Source organism: Vespula pensylvanica, chromosome 2 (genome assembly GCF_014466175.1).
Source record: "Vespula pensylvanica isolate Volc-1 chromosome 2, ASM1446617v1, whole genome shotgun sequence".
NCBI classification, from domain to species: Eukaryota; Metazoa; Arthropoda; class Insecta; order Hymenoptera; family Vespidae; genus Vespula; species Vespula pensylvanica.
In genome coordinates this window covers 8,646,050-8,659,961 of record NC_057686.1, presented here as the reverse complement: position 1 = coordinate 8,659,961, position 13,912 = coordinate 8,646,050, and the positions used below count along the sequence as shown (strand labels likewise).

At 38.9% G+C, this 13,912-nt stretch overlaps 1 protein-coding gene across 1 annotated transcript in view; it reads left to right on the top strand.

The window, feature by feature from the left end:
• The window catches only part of LOC122638026 (headcase protein), a 119,816-nt gene that overhangs the window by 13,201 nt on the left and 92,703 nt on the right, over nt 1-13,912 (top strand). The window contains exon 2 of the mRNA XM_043830631.1: nt 3,775-3,871. Coding sequence (XP_043686566.1) covers nt 3,775-3,871 — 97 coding nt within the window. The remainder of the gene's footprint in view (nt 1-3,774; nt 3,872-13,912) is intronic.

The window sequence follows — 13,912 nt, the reverse complement described above, 5'->3', positions numbered from 1 at the left end:
GAGAGAGAGAGAGAGAGAGAGAGAGAGAGAGAGAGAGAGAGAGAGAGAGCGACGCGTGCGCTACCCACCGATCTCTCTGACTCTCATTCTCCTCGATGCTTTGGGCGTGTCACGAGCGGACAGCGCATCGATTTCGCGCGAGTACTCGTGCAAGAATACACGCATGCAAAGATAATCAACAATGATGTTTGGAAAATGCAGTCTGTTTCTCGTACTCCCATTATGACCAGCTACGGAGAGAGAATCTTGGATTTATTTTTACATTTTTATGTTGTTTTTTTTTTGTTTAATACACACACACATACACGTACGTAATTTTGATTCGCCATGCGTCGCAATAATTAAATTCATTCATTTGCCATTGTTCGATTCACTGTACAAAGACAGTTTGTAGTATGTGACTGGATCGAGTTTACGATTCATATCGCACGTGTGCTCTAACTGATCGAAGTTCTTCGAAGTTCTTCCTGTCCTTGTGCGAAGGCAAACTACGCCGACTGAAATAGAAAGGGAAGGAAGAAAAGGCGTGATTTTCTTCGAGCGTTAAAAGTCACGACAAGGTCAGATAAAAATGCTCCTCTCCCGCCTAGCAGTCGAGTTGAATACAGCTTGGGTTGTAATCTTGTGATTATTTCGTACGCGTATCCCTAGCCACTGTTTGCTTCGTGATAACAGTGTTGCTGCACACACGTGTACATATCGTTGATAATAGAACTGACGTTAATTGGACCGCGAAGCATGACGATCTTCGCTCAACGAACCTGTTGAAATTTGCTCGCGATTCACATCTCGTTTAATTTAACAGACCATATTATCGTTATATGCATTGTTGTATTCTATATGTAACGATACGATAAACTTGGACATAAGTTCATTGATTTGCAAAGTATTTTTAAATTCTTGGTTAAAAACATTTTTGCTTATCGACAAGACAAACTTGTTCCGAGTTATATTCGTGGGAGTAAACACGCGATATATATCCCCTCTTACGATCGTCCGATCCTGCGATTAACGAAAGTATCGATTCGTATCCGTCTCTCTCGTGATAGTGTTGCGTAACGTCGTCGAGTATTAGTCATTCTAAAACAACTAGTCAACGTAGTGATGCAACCACGCGCGAACGTTGAGATTAGAAACTGCAAAACCTAGGAGATTTGCAAGACGATGGGATGCCACGCGTGTGATTCATAAGCACACTTTTTTTTTTTGATAAGGGATTATCTTTTTGACCTTGACTCGTTTATTTTTTTAAGAATGAAATTTTTCTTTTTCAATTTGTTTTTTCTTTTTTTTTTTGTTTACTATTATCATTGTCCATCGTATTCAATTTCGATACTATATATCGGACATGTTTTCATTTTTTATGTGAAACTTTTTATGTGAAACTTTTTATGTGAACCAGAACAAGTACATATATTATCATCGTGCCTTATATATGCAGATAACTCTTACGACTTGATTCTCCAAGAGACAGGAAACATACATTCTCGCGAATGCGTGTGTGGTAACTTTCAAAAGTTATTTTTAAGCATTCATTATCCTCCACTGTTAGCGCGTGCTACGATTCGTTAATTAGCCGCGACGTAATCCGTTGCCCGTATTTGTTTCTCCACCTTTGCCAGTCACTATTGTTCACTTTTTCTTTTTGAGATAGTCAAATTTGAAAATAAAATACTCTTTGATCGTTAAACTCTCGAGGGTGTTTTGTCGAATGAATTTATATAGTAAAATCGTTGTCTATTCGTTTAATATGTCGAGATTCGTACGATGAGCAGCATCGAATCGCCGTAAAATGGCCCATATTCGGGTAATAATGTTGTCGTTAGCTCTCGATAAGAGAAAATAAAACTAGAGTCATCCTCTAGTCGAGTACGTTTTCACTTTTTGTCCTTGTTATCGAGCTATTTGTCCGATTAACGCACAAATTGCACCGTTTAGAATGAGAGAAACAAAAAAGAGAAAGAAATATAATTTCCTCGAAATTTATTTTCTAGATAAGTTTTCAAAAAGCTCATTGGATTTCAATAACTTACGTGATATTCCGTGTTATCTTTACACGATTAGATCATGATTAGATAAACGCCTTTCCACTTGTTGAATTCTAATATAATAAAATTCTTCGAATTGATTTGAATTAGTCATCGTTGAATAGATATTTATTATATCCATCGATAACGGACGTATATAAATAAACCTTCATTAATAATTTATACTCTAATGAAATTTAAATGAAATATAGAGAGGTTAAAGTAGTGGGAAATTGGAATTATATAAAAGCGTCGATAAAAAAAAAGAAGCATTTCGATTACACTCGTGTTCGCATAACAAGGCCCTCGCGTATTTTCCAGTTTGTTTTCCTCCGATAGTATGGCTACATTGGTGGTGTGGTGAGGACAGAAGGGAAGAACGCGTAATATTTTCGTGACCCTTGCTTGACATTGCCAAAAATAACCGATACGGGCGACGATAGGACGATTTCATTCGAGTCGAGGCCAAGGTTAAGGTCGAGTTGTCTCTCTCTCTCTCTCTCTCTCTCTCTCTCTCTCTCTCTCTCTCTCTCTCTCTCTCTCCATCCCCTCTTCCCTCTCTATGTCGTAGCTCTTCGCCACACTTCTCCCCGTCTGCTTACTTTTGCTTGCATTTGTCTGCTTGCTTTGCTTGCTTGCTTGCTTATCTGTCTCTTTAATGATGCAACTTGCGTTGTTCAAGCAACGGTTCAAGCTTTACGATTATTGTCACTTCTCCGTTTCCTTTCCGGCATTTTTTTAATCGTTTGTCCATTTTTACGAAATTAAATTAAGTTTAAATTACTTATTAGTTACTTGACTTTTGAATCTTTCGATTGATTATGACCGTCCTCGTTTCTAAATTACACTTCTAAATGACACTTTCAAAGTGATTTTGACGATTGGAGAATCATAATATAAATAAATTGCTATTTCGATTCGTTCGCATTTCTTTCGACTCTTGTAGGTTCTCTAAATAAAATACTTCGATATTAAGTTGCTTTCAATATATCTTCATATTATTTATCCTACAATGACGTTGAACGATACTTCTACATAAATACGTTCTCCTACAGCCCGAAAGCTCTTTCGAATAACGACGATTCTTACATCATCGCTCCTCATAATTCGCGCTTCTACTCCGAGAAGGAATGCGCACATTTTTTATCGTTCAAAGTCGATATTTTTAGATTTTCTCTCTCTCTCTCTTTTTTTTACAGATCGTACGGGAATCTGACGTACGTGTGTATAGTTTGAAAAACTCTAAGCTAGCTGTCCTTGTCTATATACGTATAAATTTGTGTGTATGTGAAGATAAATACATACACATAGAATATATATATCTACACGTATAAACATATGTGTACGAGTTTTATCGCGCATTCCTTCTGCCGCTTCCTTTTCGAGGGTTATCAAGGGATAGAAAGGAGGGTGCGGAATTATTATGAATCACGAGAAATTCACTGGATCCCCCACCGGCTTTTCCCGTGAAAGCCTTTCAAATGGAATGTTTAGTTCCTTCCTTCCACACACACGCACACACACGCACGCGCGCGCGCACACACACACACACCGACTCTCTCTCACTTTTCGTTAGAAGAACGTTATCAAATCTTTTTTAGAGACCATCTATTGCGAATGAAATGACGTGAAAAACTTTCAAATGATAGACGTAGATCGTATTAAGGTCATTGATAGAAATATATATTCGTTTACTTAACTTCGTATTACGATCGAGATCGTAATAACCCTGAATTTGTATTTCCAGACAAAGCTGCGGAGCCAACGGTATCTTCTCCCGTCGTTTGGACTTCAGCGCGTTTAACAGCTTGCCCCGCACTAAACTGAACTCCTATCATATTAAGGTAAGAAATTTGAAGAAGTTGTCTAAAGTTCATTCTCATTTGTTTTCATTAGAATTAATACGTTGAACGTCGAACTGATTTAGTATAAAAATTTGTGTTCGTTTAATATCTTTAACCTTTTCTAAAGAAATTTACTATTAACGTTAGACTTTCACATTATCTTTATTACGGAAAATACTTTAGAGATAGTAAAAAGAAATCTTACAAATTTTGGAAATAATCTTTTAAAATAAAGTCTCAATCACCGATATTCAATGCGATAATAATCATGAAAAGAACGTAGAAATAGATTTAAACATTTCTTTTCGTATTAATATTTTTATTCGTTGCATTTCTCTCTGGTTTTATTTATAACGAGGTCCGAAGTTCGTACGAACTTGTATCGAGATCGCGTAAACATAATTAACGAGTGCAAAACTTACAAGAAAGGGCAGGTTTTCAGTTTAGCGTTTCTAATTTCCAACGTCGAATCAAAGTAAATCATGCGAGTACCACCCGCATGAGGGTTCTCTTTTTATCATTACCGATTAATCTCACGCGAACCCGATCGTTTTTTTCCTTTTTGCAAACAAGTAAAGCGTATTCTTCGTGCGCGCACGCTCACGCCCTTCCGAGCGAATCCTTTCGCGCGTTGCGTCGTAACACTGTCGTCCTACCCCAAATACGAGGGAAAATCAATACCAACCCCCTCGTTGGCTTTACCGTGCACTTACTCTCGCATTTTCTGCACGTACGCGTTTTGCTCCTACGCACGCGCCGTCACTTCCTGGAGGGTTGTATAATTCTTTTTGTTACATTCCGTTTTGTTTTACATATATTCTCGTCGAGTTCCTAACCCTTTATCGATAGGAATCGATCGACTCGAAGAAAAGAAGATTAATATTATTAACGTTATTTTATGTCTCTATCGGTGCGGAATAAACTTGCGTAAGTAATAATCGGAATATTATAGTACATACGTGAATATAAATGTCTGCGAAAAAAGGATGAGAAAGCAAGCACGACAAGAGAGGAGAAACAAATACTTTTACTATGGCGCGCATCCCCTATATACACATACACATACGCACACGCACGCGCAAGAAAAGCCATCGAATTATTCGTGCGTCGGATGGAGGACTCGTAAAAGGGTTCGAATCTGGCTTTGACGATGGCGTAATATGACAACGTACACATTACGTTTTGGACACGATCGATAAGCGAAGGACGACCTGGCATACTCTCCATTCCATCGCTTTTGCCTTCTACTCCTTGTTTGAATTGTACAGAGGGGAAATGTATGGCAAAGTTCGAGAATAATTTTCTAACTATGTGGAAAAGTTTTTTCATATTTAGCCGTGGCTATTGAGATCAAGAAGAGAAAGAAACGAAACGAGAGGAAATGAAATTGTAGGACGTCGGTCGACCTTGACCTTGACATGGGTACTCTTCGTGTATGTATGTATGTATGTATGTATGCATGTATGTATGTAGGTACGTAGGTAGGTAGATATGTATGCGTGTGTTAGCGAGTGCAAAGTGAAGGATGACTAGTAAAATAGTCGGCTCCCCTAAGAACTCGGCTAAGTGCCTGCGGCTTTCCGAACGAGCAACCATAATCGAGCTGCCCTCGTCCTCCTCTCTCTACTCTATTATATTTTAATCGAAAGGACTTGCCATCACTGTTCTTCGGCGTGTAGAAAAAAAGAGAGAGAGAGAGAGAGAGAGAGAGAACGAACGTTATTTCGAAAGGGTTAATTTAGTTTCGAGGTGGCTTCGATGTGTATACTTCGATAGTTGAATTGTTTTCATCTCTTTGAGATAATGCTAAACTGTTAAATTCTCTCTCTGTCTCTTTTTACTCAACTATCTTTTATTTTCTATTTATTTTTCCGCTCGATATTCTCGTTCCTAAAAAAAAAAAAGAGAGAGAGAAAATGTCTACGTATTACCGGTGAATGTCGTAAGAAAAATAAAAAGGGAAAGAAAGGATCGAAGGATCTTTTCTTGTTACGTTTTGCGTCAAAGAACGATCGTAAAATCGTAAAGTCTCTTTTCAGGGCGACCTTTAGATATGGTAGCTTTTCTAACACAAGACCGCACTAGGTAGTTCAGTGAGAACTTCGAATGCGGAGAGAACGACGACAGACGAGAAGGAGAAAGACAAAGAAGTGGTAAAAAAAAAAAGAGAGAAACGCACAGAGAGAGAAAGAGAAAGACCCTTACGTTGTATAAACGAGAATATCGTACAGTTTGTAAGACCGAATAACCACCGTTGCGAGTCCTTGTTCTTCTCGACCAATCCTGTGTACCCTTCTAACGCGGGAAAAGCCGCTCGTTCTTTGTACCGCGAACGAATGAAAATAAAGGGTACACTCACGATACCACGTGCGAGAGGAAAGAAATATTCTTTAACCCTTTGAGCAAATACGAACGTATATTTACGTGTCGTATCTTACTCAGCTTGTTGTATAGCACGAGCGTACGTGTACATATACGTGTCTTAAATTTTTTTATTAGAGTTTTAGTACTGTTGTTAATTTATTAATTGTGTCTGCTCTGGATAATGGCTAATCGTTTCTAAAAATTTATCGTACGATAAATTTAGGATACGAAAATAAAGGGTAATATGAAATACAAGAGAACAATGTAAGTGTAAAGTATAAAGAATAATGAATACACTTTTGTTTTCATTAATTGAATTATTTCTAAAGAGAAACATATGGAACAATCAATCTGACAATCGCTTACACTTTATAGACAAATGAATTCAAAGCAAATTAATTGTTAACACGTTATTGAACGCCATGTGAAGTCAACATCAAGATTAGTAGAGGAACATAATTAGAGTAAATATCCAAATTTAGAAAATTTTCAATACTATCATCGTTACTACGATGGTGCAAAGATATCCAGTAAGATAATTTCATTAACCACATACGTCTGAATTTATCTGTTGTAGATAATATTTGAAGGTAATATGTATAGCAGATTGATGTTGGCCTTGTGGTCATGTAATATTATTGTTATATACTGAATTTACTGCATTAATTATCTCGACTTTTCTTAATAGAAAAAATTGTATCCAGAAGTTATATGATACGCGAGATCATTAACAGGCATTATTAGGGTGATTTGAAAACTAAGCAGCATTGGCAATGGCTCTCGAGATTACCGGTCCCCTTGCAAAGAGAAGAGTGATGTTTTCGATCGAACGAGCTGGCCAGGATATTCCGGTTTCCAATTGCGTCGCTTTTCGTTTCAAACTCGCAACCCTAACGACGTGACGAGAGGGGCGAGCGAGCAAGAGAGAGAGAGAGAGAGAATGATCGTATGCGCGTAGTATAGTAGAAAGGAGGAGCAAGAGGAGGACCAGACCCTCAAACGTATCCCTTTGCCGTAGCAACGTTGGCAGGGAACAACGAAACTCGGCAGGGCTAGTGGTATACGTGTCTATAACCCTCTCTCGCTTCGAGCAAGGGTGGTAGAGCACCCCTCTTCGCGAATTGCAAAATGCAAGGTTTGCCTTTTGCTCGGTGAATACCGATATGCAGGCACCGAACCCCTCGCGTTTAGTTGCGTCGCTTTTAAAAGCCGAGATTGCTGGCGTGAATTGGAAATCAGCGCACACTCTCTCTTTCTTTCTCTTATACGTATCGTTCTTGTTATTTTCTTTCGTTTTTTTTTTATCCCTTTCTGTTAGTCTCTTTTGTCATTTTTTATTTATATAGTTTCGTGATACATGTAGCATAAAATAAAAGAAAAAATGTTTGACGATTTAGATGTCATCGATCGAATTCGACACCTACTCACGAGACGAAACAATAAATCGATAAATAGGAGACGAGAAGCAGCGAAAACGGAAATGGAAAGGTGGCGTGCCACGAGGCGATAACTCCACACGTGGCACATCTTATAGAGATATATCGAATCTAGGAGTGGCTCGTTACCGGTCGCACGGCGCCTCCAACGATTACAGCAGCTCGTTTCGTGAGTATATATACAACCCGAAAGTTACGTACTCTCTATCTCGTAGCTCGTTAACGATTGTTGGAAATCGATCGCTCGATATTGACGATTTATTTACGATTCTCGTCGACTTTATTTCTTCTTTTCTTTTTATTTGGAAATACAACATTTCCGTGTTGCGTGAAACTCGAGAAGAAAGAGGAAGATCGATTTTTCTAAACATTTCGTTAAATCGAGTCTAGTTTTAGAGAAGTAACGAAATCTCGTGGAATATCTCGTGAAGATGCACGATATGGAAATCCCTCTACGCTCGTTATCATCTTATCGAGTAAATTTTCTCCTGGCTGGTGCAACGACGAAGATAACTACCAAAAACTACCGACTACGTATCGTTTTTCTTCGATCTATGAATTACCCGTGTTATCTCTTTTAGTGTGTCTCGATAACGAGACCCCTCACTCGAAAGTTCCTCACTTTATAGTCTTTTCGTCTGTTATCTCTAATAATAATAAATGGGCTGCATCAATAATAATAAATAAAAATAGTATACTTGTGGTACAATCTTAAATATTTTTTCTTCCTACTACTACTACTACTATTACTACTATTACTACTATGATGAAGAAGAAAAAGAAAAATAAGAATAAAACTAGTAAGCCGACGATGTTGAAACACAACAGAGGGAGAAGAACGAGAGAGCGAAAGAGAGAGCGAAAGAGAGAGAGAGGGAGAGGGAGAGAGAGAGTTAAGGATGATAGTACTTGTGTTCTTGAGGGGGAGGGCCGAGATTAATTAAAAGGAGCTCTCGTAAGGACGACGTCGAAAAGCTTTCGTCGTAATTCAACTGCCTCTTCTCTCGAAGAAGAGAGACTGGAGAGTCTTCTCTATCCCTTTCTCTCTCTTTCTCTTTCTTTTTTCTTCTTCACCCTCCTCTCTTTACCTAGCCGCTCGATGGACATTGATTCCCAATGAGTCGACGCTGATATACGACGGCACGTTCAACCATTTGGAGACTAATAGGAAAACGCCAAGCAGGAATTTATCGTGGCGTGTCGCGTACGAATCTTCCGATATTGAATTCGTGTCTTTGACCTTTCGTAGAGACAACCGAAAGAATCACCCCCTAACGCGAAAAATTTTTTTTTGTTCTCATTCTGTTTTATTCTCTTTTATCCTTTTTTTTCTTCTTTTCTTCCAACCGAGTAATCACGCAAAGGAATTCTTTTATGCCTGCCAATTCTTCTTTTTATTATTTCTTACAATTTTTTTCTCGAAATTAGGAAGTTGAAATATTAAGCCGAGAGATAAATAATCCTTCGAATACGTAGCAACCAGAGGATATTTCAAGCTTCTAGGAGCTTGTTTACGCAGCAGTCTGGTACAAGGAAATCGGCAGACGCAAGAGATCGTTGCGAACGAGAAACCGCTGTACTTTCTAGCCGAGTCGAGTACCCGTAATATTCCTTAGATAGTTTCAAAGTAATATAATTCTGGGGCGTACTTGGTCTCTCTCTCTCTCCCCCCCCTCTCTCTTTCTCTTTCTCTATGCCCTACCGGCGTTGATTAAATTCAGAGGTCGCGCAAAAGGATGAACGGAAGTTTGGCCAGTCTGATTTCTCGCTCGCATGGTTGCTAGAAAGCACATAGGGACAACTCGAGAGCTTCGAGAGAAGAGCACTTGCTAATTTCGTTGTGCCATGTTAAACTAGTCCAGATAGAGTTTATGTCTTTGATCCAGACGTTTGTACGTGTACATTTGACTTCCGTCGAACTTTGATTCGATCCTAGAGCCGGTTGGAGATATTAAAGTTTTTAGTAAGAACGAAACAATCGCGAAAAATTTTCTTCCTTTAAGAAAATTAATAATCGCTTTGTCTGAGATTATTTTTGTTTTTAAGATGGTTAAAAAAAGATATTGTGAGGCGTTGATATTTTGGGATCCGTACGGAATCAATTTATTTATACTAATATCGTGTATATTCATTTCAATGTATAACGATATTTCGAAAGTTATCGTTCGATACACTTATTAGCAGTACACTCGTTAAGAGAACGCTCGTACGACTCGAAGATCACGTTTTTCTCGTAGCGACCGTTAATTAGCTTTCGAAACGTATTCATCGGCAAAGGGTGTCACTCCCTTCCCTTCCCTTTCCTCACGAATTCTCCTCTAGTGCCTTTCACATCTCCCGATGGGTACATTTTCTCTACCCTAAGCACCTTGTGTCACAGGGTCCAATGGAGGCGTGCGTTACAATGGAGCTTTGCATTAAAGGTCATTAGCTTAAACGTTCGTGCTTCCTGTTGCGCAAGCCGAACGATTCAACGCGTTGAGCTACTAGTAAGAGAGAAAAAGAAAGTAAGAGGACGTTTTCGAGCGTGAAATAATTGCGCCGACTTTTCGTTCGACTACCCCTTAACAGTTCACAACCACCATCACCATTACCAGTACTTCACTACTACCCTCTTTTGCCATCGTGGTAGTTTAGTTTCCTTCTTCACTTTTTTCCTCCTTTCTGTCCTTTGAATCTCCCTAACGAAACGAAACGAAACGAAACGAAACGAAACTAGGCTACTCGGCTTTGCGACCATCTTACGATCGATGAAACAGTTCTTTTTATTTTTCTACCCCTCTTTTTCGTCTTTCTTTATCAACAACTGTATACGTGCGAACGCACCGAGTCTCCGACTCGCACGCTGTTTCCTTTTCTCTCAATTTTTCTTCTATCTATTCGCTTTAAATTATCTAGATAATTGGCTGTCTTTTTAACCAAACACAAAAACTTGATTTTATTAACTCGAAGATGTTCTTGCGCGTATATCCATATAACAAACTATGTTAATTTATGGAGAAATAAATATATTTTAGAAAGCGCTGATTATCATGACAATTACCATCGGATCTTGCGATGAAACTATACGTTTTACGTTTCAACTTTCTTTCTAAATTATAGCAACGTCTTTCGTTTAGAATAAAGAGTTATGGTAGGTTCGTTTTAAGTTATCTCGAAAATTATGTTCAAGCCGAGCGAACTTGACGAGCAACGTGTTTCAGCTTTTTATTGCGGGATAAATAAAATTAACAAAAACAAAGAAAAGAAAAAAGAAAAAAAAAAGAAAAGAAAAGATTATTGAAAAGCTATGGTGAGAGCGTGGGTTTTCGGTACGTCCTTGAAATTCATTCCTGAACTGGGATAAGAGTCGTGTCGTCGTTCCCTTGGGAACAAGACCTACCTCAAGCCAACGCGTCACGGCGGATCGATGCCAAATAGCCCCGTGTTTTCTCCGGTGCGGCCCTTCTCTCGCGTCGGCACTATTTTTGACCCTGAACTTGTTACGTACGACGGCCAACGTGCTTCCTTTTTTCCAAGGGTGAAAGAAGAATCGGAAGAGGGTTTGCTGGAACCTTTGTGTTACGAGGAAATCTTGTAGAAATACGGAAACAGATCCTTTCAGTTTTTCTTTTTCCATTCGTATCGACTTTAATCTTTCGAACGTTAAATGACAAGCTTTTTGATAACAAAAGACATTGAAACTGACTCGTATTTTTCTTTATACTTTTACGATCGATAATATGTACTTGTTTCTTTTGATAGTGCAGTTTGACTTTCTCATTTTTTCTATGGTTTGCAAAAAAAAAAAAAAAGATTAGACTGGTAAATCGCAGCAAGTACGACCTTCGACCTTCGACCTTCAATCGAAAGAATCGTCGAATGAAGAAGAAAAATTAGACGAAATAAAATCTTTCTCTCCTTCTCCCTCCATCCTTACCCCATCTTTCTCTCTTCGAGAAAAGATAGAATATTTTCAGAGTTCGTTTAAGAAAAAGAGGTTTAAGATTCGAGTTTGATGCAGAGACTGGGAAGAAAAAATTGCTTGCAGTTTTATGCACGGTACATCGTCGATCGTAAACTGGCAAGATTTGAATGAGAAAAAAATCGAAGTATGGCACGACGAATGCACGATTTCCCTTCTTCTTCTTGTTCATCGTCATTTTCGTTTTCGTCCTCGTCTTAGTCTTCGCTGTCGTCGCTTTCGTTTTAGTTTTCTTCTTCGTCTTCGTCCTCTTAGTCTTAGTCTTAGTCTTCGTCGTCTTAGTCTTCGTCTTCGTCTTCGTCTTCGTCGTCTTAGTCTTCGTCTTCGTCTTCGTCGTCTTAGTTGTAGTCGTCATTATAGTGTAGAGAGGATGAGAATCAGCAGAAGGAGGAAGCAAAAGCCGACCGTCGACCTCTCGTCTTTGCCGAACGGGATTATTAATGATAACGTACCGTGCGTTATATTCCCTCTTTCCTCCCTCCTCTTCTTCCTCTTCATTCTCCTGATATACTCATCAATTTGAAAACCGCCGAGATACGGCGGAAATTACAAGAATCGTTCCACGTGGGCGGCCAGCTCTCTTCTCTGTTTCTCTCTCTTTCCCCCTCCCTCTCTCCCTCCCCCTCTCTCTATCTCTCTATTTCCTAATTGGCAAATGGAAAAGAGGCTCGATTCCGTTTCGCGTTGGCTGCGAGCTTAATGAGGAACACGGAATCGCACCTTTTACGTTAGAGACCTTTTGTTCCTAATTAACCTACCGTAATTTAAATTTGTCCGTTTCATTTGAAAATTAGTTCCATAATTGCTTATTAATTTCTTCGTTTTGATTATATCGACAAGCAGATTTTCCTCCAAACTATCGATAACTTTCAAGACCTAACTTTATATATTCGATGTTTCTCAGAAATAGAGAAATTCGAATTAGTATGGGTGAGGTGGTAGGATTATCACGCTTGATCTTGAGCAAGCTCTTTGAAGAAGTTTCTCGAGCGAGTAGGAAGAAGTTACTTCGAGACTCGTCCAACGACTACAAAACTCGCACGAGGTTAGTTCGATAAGAAATAACAAATTACTTGATAAGGGTTCTCGAAAGAGGTGTTCTTAGTCGAAATCTCGTCGAAAAGAAAAGAGGTCTTAAGATCCTTCTCTATCGTCCTTTTTTTTTTCTTTTTTCGTAAACCCTATCAAGAATCTCAAATAACATCGTTTCGGAGGAACGATAAGGATTTCATAAAAATTATTATTAACGTTTCCTGAAATCAAAATATACAGGATTTCTTTTTAAGAGTTTTCTTCTTCTCGAGACGCAGGGAAAATATTATGGAAAAATATTGAATCTTCTCGGTGCTACGGGAATTGTCTTATTTTTTCGTTCTTTCTTTTTTTTCTCTTCCTTTTTCTTCGCTGATGTATTCTATGTCCAAGAAAATGGAAATACAATCCCATTATGGAAATAGAAATGCGTGTTTCGTCGACCTCTATGACCATAACGATATATACTTTCACTGACCAGTTTCTCTCTCTCTCTCTCTCTCTCTCTCTCTCTCTCTCTTTCTCTCTCTCTCTCTCTCTTGTACGCGCATATACGAGATACGATGATTTTCCGGTAATCGCGATCGATCCGTCGTGTACGATCTTTTTCGAATCTTACCGTGAAAAGAAGAGGTACTTTGCCTCCTCGATATCGCTTCGTATATGGTGCTCATCGCAAAATGGATACCATAAGAGGAAAATCTCTTCGGTATAGAGCCAAACGCTTATGAAGTCTCTTTATCGTTAAATAAATTCAATGACTAGGGAAAAGTGTCGATAAAAGTGCTCGTGAAGTGGCTAGATTTGCCATTGAAATCATTCTTAACGTTTCCGTCGATGGTATATATCGACTGCGGTTAGAAGCTTAAATGCATTTTAGTAATCAAGTAAGAGAGAGAGAAAGAGAGAGAGTACATTCTATCGATTGATTCGTTGGTTCATTACAGAGTTCGTTCTTGTAAATTCAACGAAATAAATCGGAGATTTCGAATCCGAACACAGACGCTTCGTTCAGCATTATTTGAATATCCTTAGCTTCGTGGAAGGAGAAGCGAGAGAAAGAGAGAGAGAAAGAAATACTAATTTCGGTCGCGTTTGCAGACGAATGCAATAAGTCCTACACGCTGGTATTCACAGCTTTGCGCCTCCACCAACGGTATTCCAAGTAATTATTACAGAAAGGATCGAGAATGGGAAGAAGTGGGATAGGTATAGGAATGAGAGAGAGCGAGAGAGAGAGAGAGA